The following is a 27,889-nucleotide window of genomic DNA, read 5'->3' as shown; positions in this document are numbered from 1 at the left end:
CGCGCGGGGCGGGCCGCGGGCCCGCTGCTGCGGCCCGCAGGAAGCCGCGGGGCGCTCGGAGCGGCGGCAAGGAGAAGGAGGCCTGGCCGCGGGAAGAGAGCTGCGGACAGGGAGGAAGAGGAGGAGCCCCCCCGCCCGCTGCAGGAAGCCGCCGGAGGATGTACGGTAGCGCCGGGGGCCCGGCCGGCACACTGTGACAGCCCGCCCGAGCACCCCGCTCGCCTCGCCACGGCCGGCCGAACCCCTTCCTGCGGAGGAAATATGTCCAAGATGCCGGCCAAGAAGAAGAGCTGCTTCCAGATCACCAGCGTGACCACGGCGCAGGTGGCTAGCAGCATCACCGAGGACACCGAGAGCCTGGATGACCCGGATGAGTCCCGCACCGAGGACGTGTCTTCTGAAATCTTTGATGTTTCCCGAGCCACGGACTATGGCCCCGAGGATGTCTGCGAGCGGAGCTCCTCCGAAGAGACTCTCAACAACGTGGGCGAGGCCGAAACTCCCAGCAGCGTCTCTCCCAATCTTCTTTTGGACGGGCAGCTGGCTGTGGCTGCTGCTGGAGTGGCTGCAGCCCCCAACGGGGGGGCTGTGCCTAAAAGTTCGGCTGTGCCCCTGCCAGCTGCTGCCCCTGGCACTGCTGTGGGGGGAGGCAGCAGTGCTCAGGCTACCCTGCCTTCCACAGGGCCTTCTGCACCCAGTGCCCCCGGGGCCATGTCTCAGACGGCAGCTGCCACGTGCAGCTCACGCTTCAGGGTGATCAAGCTGGACCACGGTACTGGGGAACCCTACAGGCGAGGCCGATGGACGTGTATGGAGTACTATGACCGGGACTCAGATGGTGGTGGTGTTCTGGGCAGGACTGGAGATTGCATTAGGCACAGCAGCACCTTCGAACAGGCTGCTCAAGAGAGGGACAGTGGCCTCGGTGCCACAGGAGGTTCTGTTGTGATTTCGGCTGTGCCAGCATCAACCCATGGCCCCGATTCCATAGCTGACAGCTCCCTGGCTGCTGTGTCACAGCTACTTCAGACAGAAAAAATGAACCAGTCCTCTCTACAGCAACCTAATTTTGTCATTGGGCAACAACAGCAGCCGCAACAGCCCGTAGGTGGGGCCGTGCCTCAGAGTACTGCTCAGCCTGTGTTTTCTGGGGCTTCGGGAGCAAGTCAGCAAATGATAGTGCCGCAGCAACCACAGCCACAGGTAAATCCACAGGGTATTTCACAGGCTGGACCCAACGGGAAAGGCATGGCACCTCCAAATGTGACAGTAGGGCAGTCGAGCATTCCTGTGGCCCAGCAGCAGGTGCAGCAGGCAAACATACCAGTGACTCAGCCTCAACAATTTGCTTATTCTCAGTCCCAGATTCCACCAGTGCACCTACTGCCGACGCAGCCTCCTGGGCAGGCTGAATACATGCAGCATATGACAATTATGCAGTCTCAAGGAGCTCTTCAGCAGGCTACTACAAGCTCTGCTTCAAGTACTGTGGCCTCCAGCCTTCCTGTGGGGCAGGTCACAGGCCAAAACCCCTCACCTGTGGGAGCACCAGTGATGGGGGTGTCAGCGCAGCCCAGCGAAGCAGTCGGACAGGGATCGGGGTTGTTGCAAAGTGGCCAGGCACAAGCCAGTCAACCTGCCATCCCACAGCCGGGAGGTGTGGTGCAGCCAGGCCTTGGACATACCGGGGTTGTGCAACAGAAATCTGTGACTCAGCATCCAGTGGGGGGAAGCAGTCAAGTGTCGGGAATGCCTGGTGCTCCCCATGCTGTGGTCCCTGGAGTTCAGAGCGTGCCTGCGGTTGTGCCCGGTACAAGTGTGCCTAGTGTGTCCACCACCGCTTCTGTTACTATGCCAAACGTCCCTGTTACGCTGGTCCAGTCCCAGCTGACGAGCCACCCTTCTGTCAGCAGAAGCACTGGCGCAGTCCAGTCCCAGCACGTTGGACACTCGATGATGCAAGGTGCGCCCAGTGCATCCGCCAGTCTGCCTCAGACAAACCTTGGACAGTTTCAGACCCAGGCCCAGTCCTTAGTAGGCCAGATTGATGATACTAGAAGAAAATCGGAACCCCTACCTCAGCCACCACTTTCTCTTATAGCTGAAAATAAACCTCTTGTGAAGCCTCCCATTCCAGACACTCTAGCAAATCCTCTTCAGTTACCTGCAAGTACTCCAATGAACAGTCTTGCTAGCTCTGTTTTTGGCATATCCATTCCTGTTGATGGTGATGAAGACAGGTATGAATTATTTTATAATGCCATAAAAAAGAACTGTATTTTTAGGGGGAAAGAAGTCAACTTTCAAGTTACTGTCAAGTGTTTTTTGTAAATTCATATTTTCAGAAAGTTGCACTGAGGTTCACCTCGACTATATTTTTATTTTAGGAACGCAAACCATAGCAGTATTTAGGCAAGTAGTGAATTGTACTTGTTCTTTCCGGAGTGTGTGTGATTACTTTTCTCACAAAATGGGGTACAAAGTAGTCTGAAAGCTGCTTAATGCACAAATAATATGACCTCTTCCAAAACCAAAGGCTGAAATCTGTCTTTCTGTAGCCAGTGGCTCAGAATGTGAGAGGGCCTATTCTTTTTCCTAAATGCTTTATAAAACACTTAAGTGATAGCTGGGCTAAAATGACGCTCTCTTGACGGTGTTAAATCTGTGGTGATATCTCAGGGCCATCAGGTGGGGCATCTTGGGAAGCTTAAGGCTTTTAACACAGATTCTTGATTTTTATCCTGCTGTGGAGTTAACACTTTATAGTGTCAGTAAGGAAAGTACTTGCACTTGGATGTGGATTTGTGTGCAAATCCGTATGCAGGGAAAGCTCTACAGAGAATGGTCCTTTGTATTGAGAAGACAGATACTACTTTGGCAAAGATGTGGACGTGGTGGGAAGTACAACCTTACAGTGAGGAAGTACAACCTTTTTTATTGGAACATAATTTGGAACTATGAGTTGTAACAGAGGGGTGTGGTGTGAGCAGACTCCTAAGAGGGCCTGAGATAGGGAGTGGGTGTGTGAATGCTGTTCCCATAGACATGTCAGACTGCTCTGAAGGCCAAAACTATTTGATTGACTTCTTTTAGGGAAAGAAGAATCAAGCAGTGTTTGAGCACTGAATTTAAGTCCCAACATTTACTGTCAGGATTGCAGCAGTTTGGAGGGAGGGAATGCATGTATGTTATTTGTTTTTAAAAACAGGCATTAGGCCATTATGAGCAGATCTTGTGGTGAGTTTCTCTGTTAAGTCTTCCCTCACCTTGGGACAGCATCAGACGTTAAGCTAATACAGTCAGTGTTGCTTGGAGCATGTTTTAGTAAAGCAGCTGTGTCTGTGGGGCTGGGAGGCAGTGGATGGAGAGCACCTCAAAGTGGATGTTTGGAGAGTTCAGGCTGCAGATTTAATGCAGGCCTGTGCTTGCTGGGTCATTGGCTGATGCTGTGTCTGAGAAAGTAACTGCTGCGGTTTTCTGCTAGAAAAAGCCGTGGTTTGGAAAGCTGTGCTGGTTCTGATTAAAGTGGTAAAGGACTGACAAGAAAAAGTTAAACAGTTAAAATTTTCTTGTAGTTTGCCTACCTTAAGAAGATTGCTAACCCGGCTGACAAACTGCCTTGTGCAAATAAGGTTAGATTTCAAGCTGGTGGGTTCTTTTCATAGCTCAGTGTTATATGAGAAGATGATTTGTCTGGTGTTTAATCATTCTGTTGATTCAGGAATCAGAAAAAAAGGAATGCATTTCGCATTTGTTTTTCATAGTTTCTAGTACTTAATATAAGTTGTGGTAATGACCATGATTATCTGTGACAAGTGAATCACTTCTGTGTAAAGATAGGGAAAAACTTGTCCTGGTTATTCAGACTAGGGGCTTCTAACTTTGTGTGATACTCCAGTGAGTCAGTTCTTGGTGCTCTTACCCAGAACAGTGATTTTTAAAGTTGTTTTTTAGTTTAGTCTTTGAACTTGCCACCTTGCAGTGGTGCTTTACATGCTGTTGATGTCTAAAGAGATTCTTTCAGACACTTGGCCATGAGAACTATGAGTAAGAAATGGAAATGGGGTCTGAATGCAGTGTGCTCTTTTTGACAGGCCCTGCTGTGGTGTTCAGTAGAGAAACGAATGTCTGGTTATCAGTGAAGGAGTGCATGTGTCTCGTTTGTCAGCTTCTGCCCTGGGTGATAAAACTGTGCCGTGTACTGGGTGGTCAGAAAGCCAGGAGCACTCAAATGGTGTGAGCTGGGAAGGTCATCCTGGTAAGCTGTGAAAGCTCACCTTAAACGGGCCTAGACCTCAATGCAACGTAGGAGATAGATACAGAGACAGTAGATCAAAGTTTATTCTTTGCTCCCCTCAAGCAATAGCCTGACTTCCACTGGCTTCAGACAGAGGTGAGAATGAAAACCCAGCAGCTTGTTAAGGCTGTTTTACCACTTGGTTTTTATTTGTTTTACTCTCTGAAAAGACTTTATTGTAAAACTGTCTCCTGCTTTTTTCCTCTTTCCAGCCACTTAAATTGTGCCACTACTCCCATGGGCTTTGCCTAGCTGCCTTATCTACTGGAATCAGTGCTGAAATAGTTAATGAAGACCTTCAAGTGTTGTTAATGGGCTGGGGGTTGACAGTGATTAAGGTGCAAAAGGAGCTGATACATCATGAGTCATGGTTTGTGCTGGCAGGTCCAGGAAGTTAACACATAGCTGAGTTTGGAGAGGTTACTTGGTGGTCATAGAAGCTATAAATCTGTGGAAAGCATTTTTCTCTTTTGTCTTTCTTACTATTAACGTGTAACATCCCCGGAAATGGGGCTCAGTGTGTAGGCAGGTATCTACATTTCTTCTGGCACCTTCATTTATACTTCAATATTTGCATGTGCTTGAAGCTTCACAGACTTGTGTAGATTATTCTCCTATAGTCATCTTCTAAAACAGTGACTCATCAAGGAGTAGTGTATAGCTCTCAATACCCTGGATTTATCTGGAAAGTCACTCACCATTCCGAATATGAATTGTTTTAAAGGTAAAATAGTTAAGATGGAAATTCTTTGAAAACAGCATGTCAGGAACACAGTAAACATGATGTAAAAAGTTGGTTGGTTCATGTATTTCTGAAAAAAAAGTTTTTTGTATTACTCCTATCTTACAATCTGCTGTTTTAAATCAAACAACATCTAAGGTTATTAGGGGTGGAGGTGTAAGGTTATCTAGCCTGATATGTAGAGAGAACTTTGTTTATAGATTACTTTCTTCCAAGCCATTGCCCGAAGACTTTTAATTTCCTGTTCCCATAGCCCAGTACATTTTGACAGCAGTCTATAAAAAACTGTGGTTTCTTGCATTGACCTGATGAATAGGGAAGAATCAATTAATTGGAAAATCTTGTCTGGGGGAGAAGAAAGGGTGGATAGGTAGTCCAAAAGAATAAAAAAGAAAAGGAAGAAAGCCTTTGGGATGTCACAGCTTCCTTGAAAAGCAAAGCCGAGTTTTCAGTTGATGTGTCCAAATTGCTAAGCTCTTGAAAAGGAAAAACTGTTGTGTGAAAGTTATGAAATATTTACAGCATAACATAGTATTATTTTCTTTTCCTCTTTAAATGTGGCTGCAAGTGAAATAAACTGCAGCAGTGTTAAAGGATGGAGGAACTAGTACTGTTACTGAGGCAGATGTGGGTATTGCTTCCTCAAACAGGGAGTCTGAAAAATATTGCAAGAACACAGTTAGAACTGGGTCTCAAAATTGCTCTGATTCTTCTTTTGTGGGACTTCAGCACTAGTACTAGTTATTTTGAAGGGAGGGCAAGTTAGAGCACCTGAGAGGATTTTGGTATCAATGTCTGTCAGGTTCTCTGCTCACCCTTATGCCCATGTAGACACCAATTTGTACTTGACAAGCAGAATATTTCATCTGGCTTAATAACTTTATTTTGGCTCTTGGGGGAAAAGAAATATGTTGCTTCTGTTAAAAGAATGTTACTGTGAAAGCTTGTTCAAACCTCCTACATGTTTGGCAGACTTTTGGGGCAAAATATTACTCAGGCTGTTGGAAAAGGAGCAGAGTATAGATCATTTTCCAGAGATAACTGACCAGCTTGAACTGTTCCGGCTGTATTCCAGGAACACTAATGAATGGCTGCAATTGTGAACTGTCAGCTACGGCAGCTGGGCTGTTGAGAACCCGATTGTGCAGGGCTCTCCGCAGCGTGTCTCCGAGCTCAGCTAAATTGCATATTTGTATGGAGGACAAACTGCTGGTAGAACTGTGCTCTTGAGACCGTGTTCGTCATATAAGGACAAAGCTGGGCATAGGATCATTTAGGTATTGCTCTGGATGCATATTTTGTTGTGCTCCTAAATAAAAAAGTAAGTGTTCTACAAATACATGATACTTGAATTGCCATAGTACTCAGTATTATCCCTTTCTTCACCTTGCTCATAAACATTTTAGAGGTTTGAGCTCTCATGCAGCTGCAGACTTGTTCTCAGCTCTCTTCCTGAAGGCCTGTGTTTGCGAGTGTGTGTGAAAGCACGTGAGAACGAAACCTGGACAGACACACTCCAGAGCCTGGAGAGCCTTCAGTTTGACAGTTTGAAAACTAAGCTGGAACTTCTGGGGTGACCTTCGCAGTTGGTGGCAGCAAACGTTGGTTAAGGCAAACAAACTCTAGTTGGTTGTGTTCAATCCTTGCTGTACTTTCTATAACAAAAATTACCAAAGGTAACTGTAGCACTTCATGAGTTTCTGGGTGGTAGAAAGCCTATCATGCTCTGCAGTCAGTTTTGGAGTGGTGCAAGATAGCTAAACAAAACTGGTTACTTGTTTGACAGTGCTGTTTCCCAGTTTAAACATTCAAATGCCTTTGTTAAGGACAAGTCAGTACATTCTTAGAATCAATGAGGTACAAGTGTTTTAGATGAGAGAGTTATTAAAAGGAGGAAATGGGGAAAGTAGTTGAAAGAAATTCACAGTGATACTGTTCAGTTTGTTTGAAAGGCTCTGGTGACCAGCCCTGACAGGGGAGGTTCCCTGTACCTCAGACTCTCGAGTGTTCTGCTCAGCTGCTGGGGGTTAATTTTTTCCTGCTCTCCTATAGAAGAGTGCAAATGTTCCATAACTGATTCCTGTATGGCAGAAATAACAGCATGTGTTTTATGGAAGCTATTTTAAAGTTCTTGTTAAAAGCTGAATATTCAAGTATTTGGATGCTTTGAGAAGGCAGGACTACCAAACTGCTCTCAGACTCCAGAAGGGCTGTAAGTTCTCCAAGGCTGCATTTTTACAGGAAGTGCTGATAATTTTTTATGACTTCAGGTGACACTATAGTAAAGAGGAGTTGCTCCCTGTTACTGTACTGGATATTTGAGTTATTAGCCTGTTGCGTGTTGAGGCTGTATATTAATTTTCCCGCTTTAAAGCTGGTGATAAGCAGTTTCTATTGCTCAGGAGAAGTGCAAACCTTGTTTGTGCTTTATGTGTCAGCAACGATTCCTCAAGAAACTTCTGTGAGACTCCTCCTGCTAAAGTACATCTGGATGGTTGTGTTCAGTAAATCTAGATTGTCAAGCACAGGTGTCTGCTTTTATTCCTGTGTTTGACAAAGTGTAAAGAGAGAAGTATTTATAGTAACTACTAAAGCCACTGTCTCCTGAGAAGATTCTCCAGATGTAAGAGGTCACTTGAAGTGCAGAGTAAGGTTGTACTTTCATTCCTCTTGAAAATTATTCTATCTTTAAACTTCACACTTCATAAATACAAATGTGTCTTGAGTGCCAGGAAGTCTTTGCCTTATGAGGTAATCTATTTTTACTCAGGCAGGGCAGGTGAGTTACCTGGCCACATGAGGGACAGCTGGATGCTTGTCTTAATTTTCTTTGTCAAATAAAGCAAAATTAGTCCAAGAGAGTGTTTATCTGTTCTCCCTTTGAAACTATGAAGGATGCATTTGGATTGTGACAGCTCGCATGAGTGCTTTTGTCAGTGCAGAGAGAAGGTGGAAATATTAATTAGTGCCCTGGAGAGGTATCAGCTGTTTGCCGCACTGACAGCTGGTGGGTTTATCTGGTATGCACTAAAGATTACAAACTGCAGTAGGGATCTGGGTACAGCCCTGCAGGTGTGGCCTCAGCACTGCTGAGTCCCTCCACCTGCTGGACTTTGCCTTGTGCAGCCCAAGATACCATTCACCCCTCTGCAGTGAGGGCAGAGTCCTGACCCATTTATGTCTGGGAGGGGATGAGTGTGGCAGGTGTGTGAGCTTGCAGTGAGGAAGTGTCGATTGGATAGAAAATGAGAACTGCTGTCAGTGAAGTATCTGAAGCTTTTGTATCCATCTCAAGCAGGTTTAACATCCAATAGAGGATGGGGTGGTCAGAAATGAGGGTTAAAAACCCTGCTTGCTTCTCTGTCAAGTTACTTCAGCTGTTTTTGTAGGGGCGTAGATGAGAACTCCTGGGAATGTCTCTTATGTAGAACACTCTTTGGTGGGTGCAAAGCCTGTAAATACCTTGACCAACCCTACAAATGCTTTTTTAAAAATACGGTTTCTGTAAACCAAGTGGCAAGCACTCACTGACAGCACAGGCTGGCCTGAAACTTGAGTGGTAGAGACTTTTTAAATGGCGTGGGAAGGCAGACAGATTTATAATATACTGTGTAAATAACCGTGCCATACATGGCCTAGGGTCTAATATCTTTTTTAAAAGCTAAGTGTGTCGTTTGGAACGTTTGCTCATAGATGAGTTCCTGACCATTATCACATAAGTAGGACAGGTGGGATTTGTCTTGAGTCTGCTTGAAGCTGTTTTATCCACTCTTTTTTTTTTTTTTCCCCCACTGATGCTGAAATACTTCGTTGTCAAAAAAACAGGAGCCATTTGTATTTATATATGACTGAAATAGCTAAAAGTGTTGTCACTATAACTTAGTGGGAGGAAAAAAAATCTCATTTTAGTGCAGTTTTATTCAAGGATGAATATGTTCCACTGTGCAGGGCCACTTTCACCAGAAATCACAGGCAGCTTTCCCTTCATCGCTTTGTTTGAGAAGATCGAGTTTTGTGGGCATCACAGGCAGCAGGAGCCTGATCATCTTCAATAACATGTTCATACATACAAATACATGCCTTTTCTTTACCAGTCAAGTTGTATAAAAGTCAGTACTTTTGAGGAGTTTTGCAGATTTTTGGATCTATAATGCAATACTAGAAAATGTGGATCTTTTTATTTCAGAAATGCTGAATTTATTATTTTGCTCCCTCCTTTATAACAGTGTATCAGGGTCTGCTGGGTAGGAGCACTCAGAGCTTGCTCTCGTGAATGGGATCATTTGCAGGAGAGTATCATGGCATAGTGATATTCTTTGGCAAATCTCAATAGATGCTGAAGGGCTCCATCCCATGTGGAGTTCAAGGTGTTGAGACCATGGTTTTCAATAAGGCTTTGTTTGCTTTTGCTTTTGGTTTGTTTTTTTGGTTTTTTTTTTTAACTTGTCTCAGTTCATTCAAACTTGGATAACATTGGTGAGCTTTTCTGTGGCTTTTCATGAAAGCTGCTTGATAGAGGCAAGAATCCCTGACTAGGTCAGGCAGACTTTCTGCTTTACTGTTACCAGCTTGTAATCTCTAAGTTTCTCTCTGAAAATGTGATCTGCTGTAGTTTCTTTTTGCCTTGAAGGCAAGCTGTGCATCATGTGAGCTACTTTGTCCTGTATCCTCCCTCCAAGAACTGAAGGTTGACTATATCCAGTGAGAAGACAAGTCATTAGTATGAGAAACCTTACATGTGTTACATGTTTTGATTTGAGAACAGAAGCTCTCAGATTAGTCCTCACACAGTTTGTAAGATGATGTAATTAACGTTCATCCTGACTGACAGCCTTCACAGAACAGCCATGCTTCATTAGCAGGTGGTGTGTTAATCAAGGCATCTGTGGCAAGTGCTGTCTGGGAGAGGAGGAGCATGAGAGTGTTGGGTACCTGGCTGGGACAGGAGTGCATTGATCCTGGCTTCAGCAAGTGGGAAGACAGCATGTTGAGGATGGAAAGGGTCATCGCTGAATCCTGAAAACCTTAAAGGTGTTACGATTATAGGTTGTGCACAGCACTCCTGCGGCTTGGGGACCAATCTTTGGGACCCAAGAGAGCTGGGCTCCAGGGTTTTGAGCTGCAGCTGTTGAAATCAGGAATAAGAAGATACTTAGAAGATTGTTGTATTCTTCCTATGATTAGTATTAAATAGTCATACTGGAATTCACTATTTGAGCTCTTCAGCAAAGCTCCTTCAGAAATAGTGTATGGTTACTACCCAGTACAGGTAATAACGAAAACTTTTTTTTTAATTATTTATTTTTATTAAAATCACATAATTACGTAAAGCAAATAATAGCATTGGTAGGGGTTGAAAAATATTCCTGGTGTTGTTTTTAAATACCCAAGCTCACCCAGAGCAGGGGAAGGCTGATCCCAACATTTCAACAGAGCAGGCAAGTGATCAGTGAAACGCCTCTGCCAGACTTCATACCCTGTGCATTTGAGACAGCTGTCTGCATTTCCTTCTCCTTAGAGACTTCTAGTCGCTGCAGGAAAATATTTGCTAAAATCTTCTTTTGAGAGCAAGGTGAAGAAGTATGGGGTACTGCTTTTGATTTTTCCACTGAAGATCAGTTCCGTGCAGTGTGCTTTCTCTATGCTGTTATGATATTTTTATTTTGTAGTAGCCTGTGAAACCCCTTTAAATCCATCCTGGTGTTTGAGAGCTACTGTCCCAAAAACTGTCATGTGGGCTGGTCGTTGAGTCAGCCCTTCCTCTCATTTGTACCTACAACGTACCTAAAACTGAGTGTTAAAGCTTCGAATTCTTGCTGGTTTTTTAGGGTATGTATAGCAAGTATAACGGCTTTAAGGAACTGCGTGAACAGAATATGCAATTAAACACATCACTTCAGAGCTTGAGATGTTTTTTACCTGAATTTTGCATTGACTCCCCCACATTTAGTCCCTGTCAGTTTTCTTCTGCAAAGCTTTGTGCTCCAGTTACTGGTTTGTAGCTTGAGTCTTATTAAAGAAAGCTGATTCGAAGTTGCAGCTGCTTTAAATAGAAGGTGCTAAAAGTAAAGTGAAACATCTTTTAAAAGGAGAAGGATGGAGAAGGAATTCTGTTACTATTGTAAACATCATCTCAAAATGCCATAAACTGTGCTGCGAGTTCCCTGATAAGCTGTGATCAAGGGATCGTCAAATCCCTCGTCGAGATCCCAGATGAACCCTGCCAAGTGCTGTAATTTTGAGACCAGCTGTAATCAGTCCCTATTGCAGGTCATAGTCAGTACCCCAGTAAACAGCCTTTTTTTGGGGGAGCACTGAGACACAACTGAAACCTACCTTGGGTTTGAAATACTTCTGGATAAAAGTACATCCAGTCTTTTATAAACTTTAGACACTAAGGAGGGATTCATTTGTTCTTTAGTACACAAATGCATCCGTGTATGGTGACAGTTCTCTTTGAGCTCAGACTGAGTGCTTACCTATTCAGTAGTAATTCTGATGTTAAAAAAGGTTGAATATGGTTTTTTTGCTGATTTCCTCTTCAAGGCATCTTTGAATCACTTCTTTCTCAAAGTGCTTGGTTCACTTCTGGCTCTGTAGCAGTAACACAGATGCACAAAGTTCCACCCTGGTGTGCTTCCTTTGAGAAATGTGACCGAATAGCACTTTGGACAAAATGCCCCGCTCCTATATCTCTGTGCGCAGGATGGGAGCTGGAAGATTGCTATTGACTTCCCAATCCTACTGATGCGTTAGTGCATGATTAATGGCCTTATTTCTAGGATCAGGGTTATGAGAATAAGTAGGCATATATCCTTCTGGAGAGCTGGTATCCAAACCTGGCCATGAAATTGAAGCTAAGGGCTCAGGCCGAATAAAGCAAGATTTCAGTTACTCTGTGTATGTTCTGTGTAGAGGTTTGACACCTTTGCAAGGCTTTTATTTTTTAAATTCTGTTTAGATTCTTTTCTGTGGAATTGCAGTAAACTACTCATGTTTTGTACTTGTGCAACTGATTATTGCTACCAGAGCTTACTGCTGCCCCCTTATCCTTATTGAATTGCATCCTTTTTATTTCAGACCATTGTTCCAATTGGGCAAGATCTTCCTGAATTCTATTCCTGCTGTCCAGAGTCCTTGCAGATCATCTGCAGGTATAGAGATAGTCTGTACTCCATTGCCCAAGTAATGGAATAAAGTATCCCATAACACACTTGGAGGAGACCCTGGGAGAGCACTGATGAATGATCCTTCCACTGAACCCTTAGAGAGCCACATGCACAGAGTAGTTGCCAATGGTGGACTTGCTTTGTATGAGCCGAGCTCTTACTAACAAAAATGTCATGCAAGGTGATGTTAAAAGCTCAACTCATTTTATGGCATGGTCACATCTCCTGTGGCTTTCTATATGAGACCTGTTAATTGTTCTCAGAAGGAATTTTGGCTGAAGTGAGCTTTTGTAAAGGTCGTCCATGTGTACTTGCTACTGTCTGGGTAAGAAATAGGTGCTTCTACCCTTCTTTGGTTTTCCTTAGAGGTATTGAGCATGGATTGTCTGACTTGTTGTTTTCATGTTCTTCAAAGACAGGTGCTTAGGCCTTTTGAATGTTCTGCATCATTCCTGTTCTCAAACCTGAAGAAAATAAGTCAGTGATATTGAGAGAGAACTGCCTTAGATGGTATGAATTTTTTATTTGGGGAAAAAAGTGCTATTTTTCATGTGTTCTTCTTGTTGTTACCCTCAGTTGCTGACCTTCTTCAGTAGTTTGAAGATTTTCATGAGCAATGATGTTACTATTTCTTTCAAAGGAAGTAGCTGGGAAAAAGGCATCTGTGCAGCAGCCACTGTGTGTTGGGCTGATACCCAGTCCAAAGCCAGTAACATTACTTGAACCAAAAGGCATTTATCTGTATACTTGATGATCTGCCAGCTTTCACAGGCATGGTTTCTAGCAAACAGAGCTCTCAAGGATGAAGTTTTTATTTGACATATTGTCGTGATGAATGTCAGTGGGAGGATACATTTCCAACTGTGACGTGAGACTTGGGATGAGGTCTAGGCTTCCCTTTTAAAGGGAGACAACTTGACATGCTGGGCATTCAGAGAACTAAGTTCTTCTTTAAATTTGGATCAAATTTTCTGTTACATGAAAACTGTTCTTAGAAACCAGAGCATGGCAGTAAGTTGTAAATATTGGCATTCATGAGCTTTTAAAGGGCATAAATGCAATATGTATTGTAGGACTTGTTTATAGAGACATTTAGGCATTTTTGGCCACTTGCGATACACTTTGAATGTTGAAGTGTACTAAGCTAGTTGTCTGTCATAGTCTGGGACTGAAATCCAGCCCGTGTACCCTTGGGGATACCTGGTCTCTCCTAACAGAGATGGAAGAAGTTCTGGGGTACCTTCTGTGGAAGGGTAGGTGGTTGCTTTTTCTCTGGGTCAGCATCTGGGACATTCCTGTCCTGTCTGGCTCTTGGTTCCACTCTGTCAATCTGCCAGGGACTGGGACTGAGTCTTGACCTCAGACCTGGCAGTCTGCCGGGGAAAAGACCTGGGCAATCTGCTTATCTGGTCCAGACTGTCCCTGCATTCACTTAGGACAGTGTCAGGAGGAATTGTGGTGCTCCAGCTGTGGCACAGTAGCAGCAGACCAGGTTTTACTGCTCCTGTAAGCTGTTTTCTCAGTTGTTTCTGCAAACAGAAAGGCATTTTTAGGCACTCTGTAGCCTTTCACTGTTTCTTCTGGTTAACACTAGATGCCTCAGCAGTCTGAAACTCTCACATTAGTTCAGATCTGCATGTGAGGCATCATTCATGCTGCCTCTGTGGATTTGCTTTTCCTGTTTAGGTACACACACCCCCATTAATTATTTTTAAAATATATAGCTGGGGAGTAGAAAAGGTTCTCTTATTTGTCCGAAGTAATGCAAAAGCAGTTTCAGCAGTAGGGGTTACACATGAGAATCTAATAAGGAAAATTTTTCCATATCTTTTCAGATGCTTGCTTAAGAATAGTACAAAAATATAGAGCATATAGTGTATCGGTATAAAAATAGACTATGTGGAATACATGCTGTGTGGTTATAAACCACTTTTTATACCTAACAATAGCAACAGGGCTTTATATGCTACAAGCAAATTTGTCTTGGATGTTGAATGACTTTCTATTTACAGCCTCATTCTGAGGAAGGGGCTTTGCACACTCCTGACAGACAGCTGCATTAGAAAGAAGGGCCTGGGCCTTCCTTTCGGCAAAGGAATGCTCTCTTGATCTGCAGATGCCAATTGTCTTCCACATGTGAAATCCTATTAGACAAATGTCCTCCAGCTATGGTGTTGCTCTTTTTATAGTTACTTGTTGAATTGCGTGCAGTGCTTCTTAGAAAAATGTGAATATTACCAACATAAGAGGATGGTGTTTATCAGTTTTGATCAAGCAACTTCTTTAACAGGTTTTAAGCTAAATTCCAGACTCACATGAATTTTTTTTTTTGAAGGGTACAGTGCTGAAGGTGGGAAAAGGAGTGACAGACACTTTAAACTCAGACACTTCCTGATCATTGCTGATGCACAAATACCATTATCCTTGCAAGATTTTTGTTATACACCTGCCATGAGAATCAAATTACTTCTGATAGTGTTTTGTTGTGGTGCTGCTTCTGTGATGTTTTTGTTTTATTTTATGTGTTTTTTGCTATGCAGTAATTGTAGTTATATTGAAATAATTAAGTAATTTGAAGAAAGTTGTTTTAAGAAATATTCTTGCCGTAAACTTAGAAAAGGGATTGATACCTGTGCTTCCAGTGTTGATATAAACTTCTTGTTTTAAAACTGATTTTGAAAGGAATTTGAACTCATGCTTGCATTTATGAAGATTATTCACCAAGGTCGTTGCATTTGTCTCTAGGGCTGGCATAGCTCTGCCCACATGAGGATGAGCAGTTTGAGGAAAGGAGTTTCTAAGTCTCAGTATAACACTGCTGCAGCCACTGGCAGCAGAGAACTGCATGCTTCATCCAGTATCTAGTTTGCAACAAACGTTCAGATGAGACTTTGGAGAAGTAAGATTTTCTAATTACACTGTCAGTACAGTTGCCATGGTGGGGCTGAGGCTGGAGGGTCAGGCTGCCAGGGCTTTGGCACTGGTGATGTAATGTGGCCATAGTGAGTGGTTTTCAGCAAGGTTACTGTGCTCTGGCCTTGTGGTTGTGAGAGCTTTCTGATGAGTGCGTGGCCAAGGGCTTTCATCAGCTGTTGCCCTGTTGCACCTTGGGAAGGGAAAGTGGAAACGTGATTGAGAGGTGCTTACAAAGAGTTTATATTCCATTTTTCATTTCTAACTGGATCTGTTTTTGAGTTATAACTTGATCTGTTGTAGTTTGAATGTGACATATTAAGCTCTGACTTCCAGGTCCCCTTGGAGGACTCATCTGTTTTGAGTGTAAAGCAGGGAGTTAAGTAGGATGGAAACACTGGGTACTGTGTGCAGAGGTAGTTTGGGACATACTAAAGATGTGAAAGGTGTCTCTTGGGTTTTGGTATGTTTGGCATTGGGGTGGTGTACAGCTAAACTATACAGCGTTGCCAGCAGGACGGGAGATGTCTCACTGTTGGCCTTACAGTCATCTTTGTACAGGAGCAACTTGATGTAACCTGAAAATCCACAGGGCTTGAGAATTACTATTTTGTTTTGGGTCCTTGTGTCCTTAATGCAAACCCATAGAAACAGTAGGGCCTTTCAGACATTAGTTTAAACTGTCTGGACAGCTATTCACTTTGTAATATGGGTTGAATTAAGAGGGTTGATGTTTTTGTTACGTACCCATTTTCAATATGTCTGTCTGATTCTTGGATCTCATAGGAATCCGTCAACTGCATTCTACCAAGCGTTCCATTTCAACAAGTTACACGAGTCAAAGACCACCTGGGATAGGTATGGATGCTTGAGTATGGAATGCATACATGCTGAGGTATGCATGAACTGCTTTGCTCTCTGCAAGTTTCTCATTGTTTTTGTTTGCACAGAACTGCTGCCTGTGTTCAGAACTCCATATTGGGCTTCTGCAGTTTGAAGAGGTGAAAGCAGTCATGGAAGTGAAGTATTTGTTCTGAAACATGGAAATAAACTCTAAAATATGACATGACTTTTTTTTTTCTCCTTCCATTATGCATGTATCATACGTGATGTGTAAGCTCAGAGTTTAATGCTAGTCAGCTCCTAGCTGACCTTTGCCAAAATATTTACTGTTTCCTTTTCCAGAAGAGGAAACTTTTTGGCATTAAGTCCTGTATCAAAAAACACATTGTGAAAATTTGTTTAAGCACAATTTTGGTGAAGTTAAGATATTTCTATCTTAAAACCAGGAAAGGAAGCTTTCTGGCTTACTTTCGTTCTGCTGAAGTAAAGCTGGATGGGGAACACAGGTGAACTGTGACAAGGACAAAGTAAATCTCCAAAGTTAGCATTGAACTCATTGTGAGAAACTGCAGTGAAGTGCAACAGAGTCTTATCTGGCACAGATAGGACTTGAGAGAAGTGCATTACTAATTCATCAGTAGCTGCAAACCGTTTCTTTCCTGTGCTTTAATGATTTTGGGGGATTTTTTTTTGTCAGCATTAAGTTGAAGTCCTAGTGATTACGTGATTTAATGCCTTGTGCTGCCCTGGCTTGTCAAAACTTCTGCTTAACAAGCTGTGTAGAATGTAAATTTTGTTTGGCTGTTGAAGTATTGATAACCATTTCGTCACTGGACTGGCTGTATTTGACTTGAAAGGCTTCTCAACTTGCACAGCTCAACTGAATCCTTTAAAGTTTGCTTGTCAACAGTTTATATACTGCACAATGATGAAGGTTGTAAGTAATGCTAAGTGTCCTGCTCTTCTTAAAAAAAATTTTTTGTATTGATGGGGTGCTGGCATTAAGCTCAGTTTCAAAGCACATCTTCCTTTTTCAGCAGAAAGTTGGACAAATTTACGGTTTTGCTTTAAGCTCTGGATGATGCCACTTCCCTGTATTTATGGAACAGAGCTGGTATTTAGGTTTCAAGGACTCATTATTTCACTGGAACAAACTTCAGGGCTTAGAATACACATGTGGTTTGTAGACCAAAAAGTCACTTTGTGGTCTAGCTTTTAGCTGTTTTCTTTATTTTCATGCCTCAAAATAAGTCTTAAGATGAGGAAGCTAATTTAAAAAAACCCTAAAATCAAGTAATGAATGATTAAGATGGAGGCTTCACAAATCTGAGGTTTGTGTACAACGCCTGAAGCAAATGCTGGAAATGTGGGATATAGAAGAGCATTAAATTCAGGTAGAAGAAAATGGCTGCCTTTAAAATAACCTTGCATCTTTCCTGATGAATACTTTGTGGTAAAAACAAGTGTTTGTGTGAACATAAAATGAAATTCATCAGGATTGATGCATGTTTTAAACTTACAATCCATTCAAATTCCAAAGTCTTTGACAGGATTTTGCAGGTTTTGCATTTATACCCCAGTCATTGGATTTTAAGGTCATGTTAGGCAGCTTTCCTTCACGGAGTGACTGAAACTGAGAAGCTTTCAGCTATAAACTTCCAGTAAAAGCTAGTGGAGGGAATGTCAGGGGCATCAATGAGCAGTGCAGCTGGTTGTGGGAACCCTCGCAGGATGGAGGTGGGGAGGTCCGTGTGGGCAAGACACAGCAGGGGCTGTAACAAGAACATGGTGTGGGGCTTCTTTTTGTCATCTCTGGTTTGGGAAAGAAAAATCCCTGCTGTGAAAACAATAAGCTCGTGTGACTTCCTCAGAATCCCTTTGTTTCCCATCACAAAATGTGGGGGTTGACACACTGCAGAGCACCAGGACCATGAGTCTGCTGGCAGTGAACTCTTAATTACGTTTTGCAGCACTTCAAGAAGTAGTTTGTGAACCTGAGGGGCTTGATTTAGGAGACTTTGGTGTAAACAGAAAATCTTTGTGTTACTCTAGTACTTTTTTCTAACAAATATGGATTATTTTCCTATGAGTAGCTGTCTCTGGGGACCTGTTGAAGTCAGCAGAGCTAGCCACACGATACTGCAATAGAGAACAAGAGATTGCTGAACTGCTCCAGTGAATAGAAACTATTTGATTTTTCACCAGCACGCCATGGCAGGAAGAGTGCTGGTGACACTCAAACCAGTAAGTGTTAGAGAGATACTGGTTGTTGCTGACACATTAGCAGGGATGTTTTCTTGCACAGTGCTCACATAGGTGTTGCTGAAGGCACAAGTCTCACGCGTTGGTCTTCTCAACTGATGTGGTTTAAGAAGGGGAATAGTGGCTGCTTGGCATATTCACGTGAGTCGGGGTGACTGCTCTTCTGGGCCTGGGTTGTCTTTGCACAGTAAAGGTGCCGTAGCAGCTTTAGGTGGGTCTGCCTAAAGCACATTATTGGTAACTTGAATTTAAAGCAGTAGGATTTATGTTTCCGTTGCATTTATGTGTGAAGCATTAAACCTTCACAGTATAAATTAACTCATGAAATGTGTGTGGGAACTCCTGAGGTGGTGAATTCACTGCCTCAGCTTGTCACACATTCTCACATGTCTTTGACAAAGAAAAATAATGGAAGTCTGCAGTACTCACACAGATCCTGTTTCCAGGCTGGATAGGTGATTGCATTGGGATACTATCATTATAAAATCTCTTCATGGGATGGAGGCTAATAAAATAGGCCTTAACTCTTTCAAGAATAGAAAAGATTTCTCTGGATAGACTGAATAGCTCAACCAGTGGTAAGACAGTAGCTCATAAATGAGTAAACAATGAGGGGAAAGAATAAATGACCACAGGGCTTTAGTTTGTAGTTTGCTTGTAAGCAAAATAAGTGGGAACACTCCAGGGTGCCTTATTGGTGTTTACAGGAAGGTTGTTTGATAATTTGATTCAATGTAGTGACAGCAAAAGGGAGAGAAGAGCTGGGGGTGGTCACTTGGCTTGGGGATGTTCGTCAGACCACTGGTAACACCTTTCCCACTTAAAGTGAAGCACATCTGGTGCTTTCAAGGATTTGTCTTGCAGAGGCTGTTGGATGGAGCATTGGTGTCCCATGTGCTCTGCTCTGCAGCATCGGCTGTGAGATGTGATACATTTTATGCATCTAAAAAAGCAAGAAAATGGCATTCTAGGAGTATTTGGGAGGGTAACTTGGTGTCAAGAAATTCCTCAGGATAGTAGTATACAGATAATTATTAATACAATGGAACACAGAATATGGTTTTTTCACTGACTGAAAAGCTTCAGAATTAGCTTAGATCATCCTCATCCAGTCAGTAGGATTTCAGTCTCATTTCAGTGTGAAACACTATTACCTAGTCTAGTGCTTGACTGTGCCAAAGTAGGCTCTGTATAACTCGGTCCTAATGTATCCAGCATTGGCATAAAATACACATATTACTGAGCTCTGTGGAATATCTAAAGACAAACTATTGTGCTTTTTTAAGCATACAGAATGAATTAAGCCACAAATACCTTTGAAGTTTGATTCTTAGTCTTTTTACCTAGATTTTGAGGTGAATTTTGAAGTTCAGAACACGTGTCTTGGAAGGATGATAGTTGTATCTAAAGACATTAATGGTGAAAACATCAAACTGAGTACAGTAGCACTTGTTGGATCAATAATTGAAATGGATCTTGGTGCCCATGAATATGAGGTGATGTTGAAGGTTAAATTTTCCTGTGGCCATTAGCAAGTTAACATTAAGACATTAACCTTTTTTGTATGAGAAGCAGAAAAGGCCTTGGTGTTGTGCAAGCAAGTGCTTCTCAGCAATAACAAAAACACTTGTATTATTGACACCATTTTCAGTGCAAATCCAAAGCACAGCCCCATACCACCTACTATGGAGAAAATTAACTCTACCCCAGTCCAAACCAGCACATTATTCCCTTTATTCCATACTGTTTACATCATGCTCAGGTTGCACACTATCCAGTACAGCATCCTTAACCACCACCACCCCTTCCCATCTTTTGCTCTAATATGTAGGTATCATTCGTGTAGTATGCACCAGGCCTGCAAATTGTCCACAGATGTGCACTCAGATTGTTTAGTCTACAATTTTAGGCTTTGTCTCTCATGCTGGTCACTCAGGACAGGAGAGCTAGTGTGGTGCTTGGAATTACTGGACACCAAAGCTGAGTCAGGTTGGGTCCTGCTGCTTTCCCCACTGTTGTCTTCACCACACACTGCAGGGCAGTCTCACACTTTCCCCTGCTCTAGCATAGGATCCTGCCTACAGGGGACAGTCCTCCTTGAACTTCTCCAGTGTGGGTCCTTCCCATGGGCTGCAGCTCTGCACGAACTGCTGCACCATTGGGTTCTTTCCACAGGGTCAGTCCTTCAGGAACGGGCTGCTTCAGATTCTTCCAACAAACCTGCTCCAGTGTGGACTCCTCTTTCCATTGGGCCACAGGTTCTGCCAGGAGCCTGTTCCAGCGTAGACTTCCCAGGGCATCATGGCCTCCTTTGGGCTCCTGCTCCAGTGTTGGGGTTCTCCATGGGCTGCAGCTTGGCCTCTGCTGCCCCATCATCTCATCTACAGGTCACAATCCTTTTGGCTGGAGCTCCAGCCTGCCCAGTGTGGCAGCGCTGCCCTGGGCACTTGCCAGCCCAGGCACATGGTAGTGGCTGTTATCAAGTGTTCCAGGCCATGGCAGTGAGGTGATAAGAGCAGTGTGGCAGCAGTGAAAGCGAAAAATGGCCACTAGCAAGCACTGGCCTCTAACAGAGGCAGGCAGGCAAGCCCATGGCGAGCACAGGAGCTTCCAGGCAATAGGTGCACAGAAGGAACAGCTATTCATTCAATCTAGAACATCCCAGTCAAATCTGTCCTTACCTCAAACCCTTCCAGCCCCACATTGGGTGGCAAAAAGGTCTGTCATGGTTTAATCCTGCCAGCACTAAGCTCCATGCAGCTACTCACTCAACTCCCCCTCCTCCCAGAAGAGGAAAAGTGAGAGAACTTGTCAGTTAAGATAAAGACAATTTAATAGGTAAAGCAAAAGCCACTGAGATTTTTTTGAACCATCAAAATGAGGATTTCTCTGACAAAATAGGGTTTTGGCTACCTGGTGTTTAAGGTAGGAAAACATTGGGTTTACCATCCATCTCTGGGAATGACAAACTGTGCTTGCGGGGTCTTTGATGTTTTTGCTGACTGTAAATCTTGCTGTGTGCCTTGTGGGCTTCAGTGTGAACTTGGTGTAGCAATATAACCTATTTTTGGGTAGAGCCTTCATTGACATGACCTTCCTTAACTGGGAGGTCCAAGTCAAAATGAAGTGTGCCCTGTTCAGTGTATCCGTTTTATACTTGATGGGCTGCAAGAAGCTCAGTGTGGGGTGGGGGTTTTGCTGTTAAAAAGAAATGTTACATGCCCAATGCACCCCTTCATCTGCCCTGTTGTACTTGATGTGGATTTTTTTGCAGTTTTGACAGAAATTGTCAGACTTCTGTAGCTCTTGGAACAATCAGTAATTGGTCTTTTTGTACAAGAGCTAAAGGGTGTCTTTCCTCTTCTAACTCCAGGATTTGCAAGTTGAGGCATTGGCTCTACAGTGGATGGTGCACTCACAGAATGTGTCAGACTCTCTCCATTCAGTCATCCAAAAAGATTTATTTAAGAGATATTTTTGGGTTTCTTTCTGGCCTTTTCATAAGGACTGGATTGTATTCATATATGTCATTCTGAAGCCATGGGATAAAATATTTTTATGCAAACTGGAATTTGTTGTCAAGAGTTTGGGATTTGAGAAAAGTACAAAATTTTAAGATTTGGCAGCACATTCGGAGTTTCCCATGAGAGTAGCTGTCACCGGAGGGTCTGCTCATTAATGTCCCGCAGGAGCTGCTCAGTGTGGGGAGCACTGTGAGATGAGCAAAGAACAAAATCATGTGGGAATTGCGCTACGGTAACATCTAATTCTCATCTGCTTTTAGAAAGTGACATGAAGTATAGTCAGATGGTTTTATCCTGATGGCAAACTGGGGCACCCTCTGTCAGTGTGGAGCTTCTCCTGGGGGGGTGGATGGGTGAGTGGGGGTCTGTGTGGTCCCAGCCTCTGCCTGCTGAAGTTGGGGTGGCTGCCGGGATGTGTACAGGGAGCAGGGCTGGAATCCAGAGGGCAGCAAGAATATTACAAAGTAGCGTATAAAGCTGCTTACAGCTTTCAGCACTATTGGTGTCACGTTAAGTGTGGGGTATGTATGTGTGGTAAAGCAGTGGTTTCCCTGGCTCATTCCAGTCACACTTCAGGGAAGAACAATTCCTACACTCACATGGTGAGCACTGCACCCACCCAGCAGGCAGAGGGGAGCTCAGAACAGAAGGTACAGCACAGGAAAGGTGCCTCTGCAGTGTGCCACGCAGGTACAGCTCTTTTGGGAGGCTGAGGGAAGGCTGTCTGTTTTCCTCATGGAACTGCTTGAATGCCTTAATGTGGAGTGATGTAGTGGGGTTTATTTTTTAAATAATCACACTGCAAAATAGCTGAAACAGGGATAGAAGAACAAAGTTCCGGTCTCGAGTTTGACTAGACACCTATTGACAAAAGGTGTATGATTGTGCTGCAAAGATGGAGAAGTAGATCCCACTGTCAAGTGTGGTGTTTGCTTTAATTGTCCTCCTCTTCTTGTTACGTCTTCAGAACTGCTTCATCTGACCTGGAGAGTGGTGTCCATGAAGGGCTGTGAGAGAACATGGAGTCTTGGGGATTTTGTGGTTCATGAACGTAGATACTTCTGACAGTGCCAGATGAGTCTGATGCATGTTAATTCAACATGGAAAGGAATACTTCCCTTGGCATGAGTTATAAATAGTTTTTATTCTGAGGAGGTTTACCATAGATAGGGTTTGAAAGAGGCCTAGAAGACAGTAAGAAACTTGGAAGAGTTTTCTTCTGAAATGGGTGTTCAGCACTTTTGGTTTGGGTTTCAAGCTTGGTTCAGTAGAAATAGAGGCTGTTACTCCTTCAGTCTGCAAACCTGCTTGTAAATGCCCAGTGCTGGTACTGATGGTTCTGTGGGACCTCTTAAAATTAACTTCTCTGACCAGTATCACTTTTCAGGAGCTGCGCCGTGTTTCACGTCTGTGGCTAGTACTGCTGAGCACATTGCCATAATCTTTGTAAAAAGCCTTGAGTGTTTTTTTTCTTAACACTTGGTTTTGGTGAGCTGCATAATTCCAGAGAGGCAAGTTTTCCAGCATGACTGCAACCCTTGCATTTTCCCCATGTTAACTCTACTAAATGTGGCTGCACACTGCTGATAGCCATGTCCATGGCTGGGAGTGTTATCAGCAGCTCTCACTGCTGGGGCTGTCACAGCCCAGGAACTACCGTCTGTGTCAGACCGGAGCTGGGCGGAAAATGGGACCACTGAGACCCGGGATGGGAGGGTACTGTGGAGGGTATGGGGCCAGGGTGGGTGGAGAGGTGGCTGCGACAGGGTGCAGCCCTGTGTGCCCTGGGGAGAGCTACAGCTCCTCTCGGAACAGAGAGACCAGAGTCTGTGAGAGAACAGGGTCACCCCCTGCTCCGAAATCCCGGCTCCAGAGCTGCGAGTTGAGGGACTGGCTTGTGTGCTTGTGGTGTGACTTGGAAACAGACCCTATAGGCTATAAAAGGCTGGATTTCCGTCACATAGGATTCAGAGATGCAGTTTGGGATCTTGTTGGCACAGTAAATGCACATCCTCACAGTGTACTGAGGTGTGCTGGTGGACGTTCTACACCAGCGTGTCTATGGAACAAGCCTGACCCTAGCTGTGACCCATGGCCATGTTTGTTAGCTGTCAGACAGGATCTAGAGAGAATTCACTGGGAGCAAGGAAGTGGCCGCAGGGCTCAGAGCTCTGGTCATGTCTCGCCCTCCTGCTGGTTGCTGCCACAGGCTACACAGGCAGTGCTGAGCCAGGAGCTCCTTACCTGGAAGTGGACTCAAGTGAATCCAGAGAACAAGTATTATAGCAGGGTTGTTTTGTTTTTTTTTCATTGCTTTGTGAAAACACTTTGGAAGAAGTAATACTAGTGGTAAGAATCCCATGAATATCCCTTGAATTCTTGTTTTCTCCAGTGCAGAAAGCTGGAAAATGAGGCCAGGAATCAAAGCAGTTGATTTAGTGTTCATTCTAATGCATTTTTATGGTTATGGGTATCATAAGACCAGTATGAGAAGGTATAAACTGAAGGAGCAGTGTCTCTTGAGAATTCCAGCTGTACTGGGCAACTGGGTGGGGGTGGAGGGTGGGAGAGACATGGGACACCACCCTATGAGTGTATACTGAATCTTGACTCTGAGCTTCAGCCTTCCAATGACAGCATGAGCCAGGAGTCCTGCAGGTGCATAGTTTTACCTGAGTGATACAATAACACTCATGGAGTTTTCTCATTGTATTTACAGTGCTTCTGGTGCAAGTGTTGTTGCCATTGACAACAAAATAGAACAGGCAATGGTAAGTAAAATATAAGTTATTTCTAATGGATTAATGTGGTTCATCACTGAGCATAAGTTTCTTGCTGTATTGTGTTTCTGTGAGGCTGTGATATCCCTCCTGGTTGGTCAGACTGAAAACATCAATTGACAAAAGGATTTTCTGTATCAACTATGAACGACCACAAACCACATTGCTTTTACTGTTGGCCCAGGAATGTTTTTCAGTTAATTTTCTTACAAATTACTGTGAACAAGTTGATTGAATTTGAAGGAGTGCTGAAAATATAGTGCTTATTTCAGTCTGTTACTTTAGCCAAGTTCATTACTAGTTCTTCTGAAGAAGGGTCAGGTGTGGCATCCTTAACATGCTGCTCAGCTTCAGTACAGCTGTTGGATTTTTGCTTCTGATGATGTAAAATCTTTCTTATGTTTTGGTTCTCATACACCTCAGTGACTGGGCCTGCATACCACAGACCCGTACCCCCAGGTCACAGCGTCAGAGCTGGTGCTTTCCTTCTGGGGAGCTGGGAGATCATTCTCATCCTTGGCTTCCAAGTAACCGAAGTGACTGGAGTGCTGGAGACAAAGCTTTTGCTGTCAGGCCCACTTCATAAAAGGGCTGGGTTGTTTGTGCTCAAAGGCTGGTTTATTCATAAATTTTTAGTGATTAGTATTTTTTTCTCCAGGCTTACTGCAGTGAAAGCAGTGAGTTGTGGGGCTGGGGTGAAGGAAACTATTCTTTCCTGTGGTGTAACTCTCCCTCCACTTGTTCTTTGCAGGATCTAGTGAAAAGCCATTTGATGTATGCAGTGAGAGAAGAAGTGGAAGTCCTGAAGGAACAAATAAAAGAATTAGTTGAAAGAAACTCTTTACTTGAACGAGAAAATGCACTGTTAAAATCCCTTTCCAACAATGATCAGTTATCCCAGCTCTCAACCCAACAGGCCGCCCCCAGTAGCACCTCGCAGGCACAGCCCCCACCCACGCAGCCGCCGAACGTCTCCTCCGCGTGAGGCCGAGCCTGGCTCAGTCCCTGTGTGCTCCCACCGAGAGTGAGCAGCTGCGCTTCTGTGTGTGTTTGGCCTTTTCAGTATTAGACAATCATCCTCCCAGAGCTGTCCCCCGCCACTGTGGCTGCAGTGTGGGAGGTGTAAATCCTCGGTGCACACGGGAGCTCGCAGAGGGAGTCCCTGGGCCTGGGATCATTTCCCTGGGCTTCAGGAGGGAGGTCTGTCAGAGCTTGGGTGGCTCTCTGAGGTTCCCATTGCTCATGGGTTGCTTTGAGCCTTGCTATCTGGTAAGGAGCAACAATTCCTCTTCAGAGCCACTGTTCTTTTCATATAAGTAACATTTGCCTATGTTAGTTTCATTTATTTGTTTTATTTATTACAGGGCTGCTATTTTCATAATGTACATGAACAATGTCACAGAACTTTTGAATTTTTTTTAATAAATGTCTGTATGGGTAAAATGATAGATGGGATTGCGTTAATAGATACAATGTCTAGGCAATAATTGAACAAAGAATCCTGGCGTATTTCTAACACTAACGGCAATTGACCTTTGGTATTTATTTACGGTAGTAAAGATCCAGCTTGAATGTAAATTTTGTATAGAGTGTAAGTATGAAGACCATAGTGCATCTGTACAGGTAGTCACCAGTCCTTGTGATATAATAAATAAGTGATGGGCTATTTTGATGAAGAAAACTTTGCTCATTTCTGTTTCTACTTTCTAATAGAGAGAAAGGGGCCATGATTCCTCTGCTTTTTGACATTTCGTTTTTGGTTTGGTTTTTTGGGTGGGAATAAAAAGCTGTGAAATTGTTCAACCTACTTTGTAACCAAAGAAGCAAAGCTGTGTAATTGAGTTGGTTGTTGGATTTTTGTTTGTTTTTTTTTTTAATTTTATAATGCACATTCTTTATGTATTTTTTATTTAGTGTTTTCTCATTCACAACTTTCTTTGCTGTCTCGCATGATCTGCATGACCTGTAATCTTTGAACCACTTCCGTACCTCATGTTTTTATCCAGCACTCTTAGTGTAATATGTACTAGTCTGTGAACAATGTCAATAAAGAGAAAGAACAGCTGGTGTTGGTGGAGCTAAGCTAGTGTGCTAGGCACTAGTTGTTAAAACAAATAAATGAAGTGAGCCATCTTTTGTTCATTTAAAATGGTGTTTTGAATTTCGTATGCAGAAAACATTTTGTTACATTGCAGATTTAATGTATTTAATAAATGCAACATGCAGATTAAATGCAGTGTATACTGAGTATTTAAATTAAAAATGTACATTTCATAAATACAGTTTCAAGAAAGACCATCATTTGTGTAAACTAATGCAGTGTGTCAAATTGATGTACAAATATATATATATTTTAACACATTTTCTGAAATTAAACCAGTTTTGTTGAATTTTTTTGGCTGTAGATGTTGTTGCAGTATAATTAAGTTCAGTAGCCCTTTTCTGAACAAAAGGGCGAAATGCAGTGTCAGTGAGGCAGTAACAGACCGATGCCAGGGTTGCCACTTCTTCTCATGCAACAGACTGGTTTCTTCTCTTCTAGGAGAAGCATCTTCTGATGCTGTCAGTGGCCCTCTTAGGGGTTTGGGTTTGCACTGATAGCTCTGAATTAACGCCTGGGCCTGCTGAGTCACTACTGTGAATGTCTGCTTCAGTACCTGAGCCCTGAGCATCTCTTAACTCTCTACCAGGTTTATGTCTAAGGTGAAATAGAAGAAACACTGAAAACTGCAAATTTTGGTGTCTTCCGATCTCAAAGAAGTGTCCGTGTCCCGGAAACTGAGAAGCATCTCCTCGTCCTGGTAAGCATCAGCTCAGCACAGTTCAAACAAACTGTGTGTTGTGTGCTTATTAAAAAGCTCTTGCTGAAGTAGCACCAAGATGATCTCCCCATTAGCTGTGGGTTGGTGTTTTCTGCCTGCTGCACTCCTGTGCTGTGAGCACTGCTGGGAGACCTCAGTGCAATGAGGGCTTTGCACACAATTAGAAAACAAAATATTCCAGTAGTTGTGTGTTTCCTCTCCAGTGTGATCAGTGGCTCACTCCAGCTGTACAGTGAGGATGGTAAAGTAAGAAAAAAGGGACAAATCGGGGCCTTCCGGGAACAAGAGTCCCTCAGGTGAGTTGTTGATTAAAACTTTTATGGAGGGTACATTGTATCTGTCAGTTCACTTTTGAGTGAAGCAGAACAGAGACATCTGAACCATGATTCAGGTGGTCACTTTTTCTGCTGGGAACAGAAGGGGACTGAGCCCATGAGGAGAGTCCTGGGCAGCTCTGCTCCCCTCAGAATGCCTGCTCCCCTGTGAGTGGGGTGTCTGTGCAAGCTGGGCCGCAGAGTGACAGATCCCTCACACCAG

At 43.6% G+C, this 27,889-nt stretch overlaps 1 protein-coding gene across 4 annotated transcripts; it reads left to right on the top strand.

Annotated features, from left to right (window-relative positions):
* On the top strand, positions 1 to 26,920 carry TSC22D2 (TSC22 domain family member 2). 4 transcript variants are annotated; one of them, XM_048313889.1, is made up of 4 exons: positions 1 to 2,240; positions 15,908 to 16,016; positions 24,470 to 24,521; positions 25,282 to 25,369. In XM_048313889.1, exons 1-3 carry the CDS (start codon positions 262 to 264, stop codon positions 24,497 to 24,499), a joined length of 2,118 nt encoding a protein of 705 aa, XP_048169846.1. In that variant the 5' UTR covers positions 1 to 261; the 3' UTR covers positions 24,500 to 24,521; positions 25,282 to 25,369. The 4 variants fall into 4 exon arrangements, with proteins under 4 accessions (XP_048169846.1, XP_048169847.1, XP_048169844.1 ...); XM_048313887.1 differs by having other exon boundaries at positions 2 to 2,240; positions 15,908 to 15,979; positions 25,282 to 26,920; XM_048313890.1 differs by lacking the exons at positions 24,470 to 24,521; positions 25,282 to 25,369 and adding an exon at positions 16,072 to 18,764 and having other exon boundaries at positions 15,908 to 15,979.
* Positions 26,921 to 27,889: the final 969 nt, after the last annotated feature.

This window comes from Corvus hawaiiensis, chromosome 10 (genome assembly GCF_020740725.1).
Source record: "Corvus hawaiiensis isolate bCorHaw1 chromosome 10, bCorHaw1.pri.cur, whole genome shotgun sequence".
Lineage (NCBI taxonomy): Eukaryota > Metazoa > Chordata > Aves > Passeriformes > Corvidae > Corvus > Corvus hawaiiensis.
The sequence above is the reverse complement of the archived record's forward strand: the minus strand, read 5'-3'. Positions and strand labels throughout refer to the sequence as shown.

Excerpts from the sequence above, each read along its gene's own strand:
- TSC22D2 (XM_048313887.1), top strand. The coding sequence starts at position 262 with ATGTCCAAGATGCCGGCCAAGAAGAAGAGCTGCTTCCAGATCACCAGC. Across the intron at positions 15,980-24,469 it reads TCAAAGACCACCTGGGATAG|TGCTTCTGGTGCAAGTGTTG; the intron begins GTATGGATGCTT and ends TTGTATTTACAG. Across the intron at positions 24,522-25,281 it reads ACAAAATAGAACAGGCAATG|GATCTAGTGAAAAGCCATTT; the intron begins GTAAGTAAAATA and ends TGTTCTTTGCAG.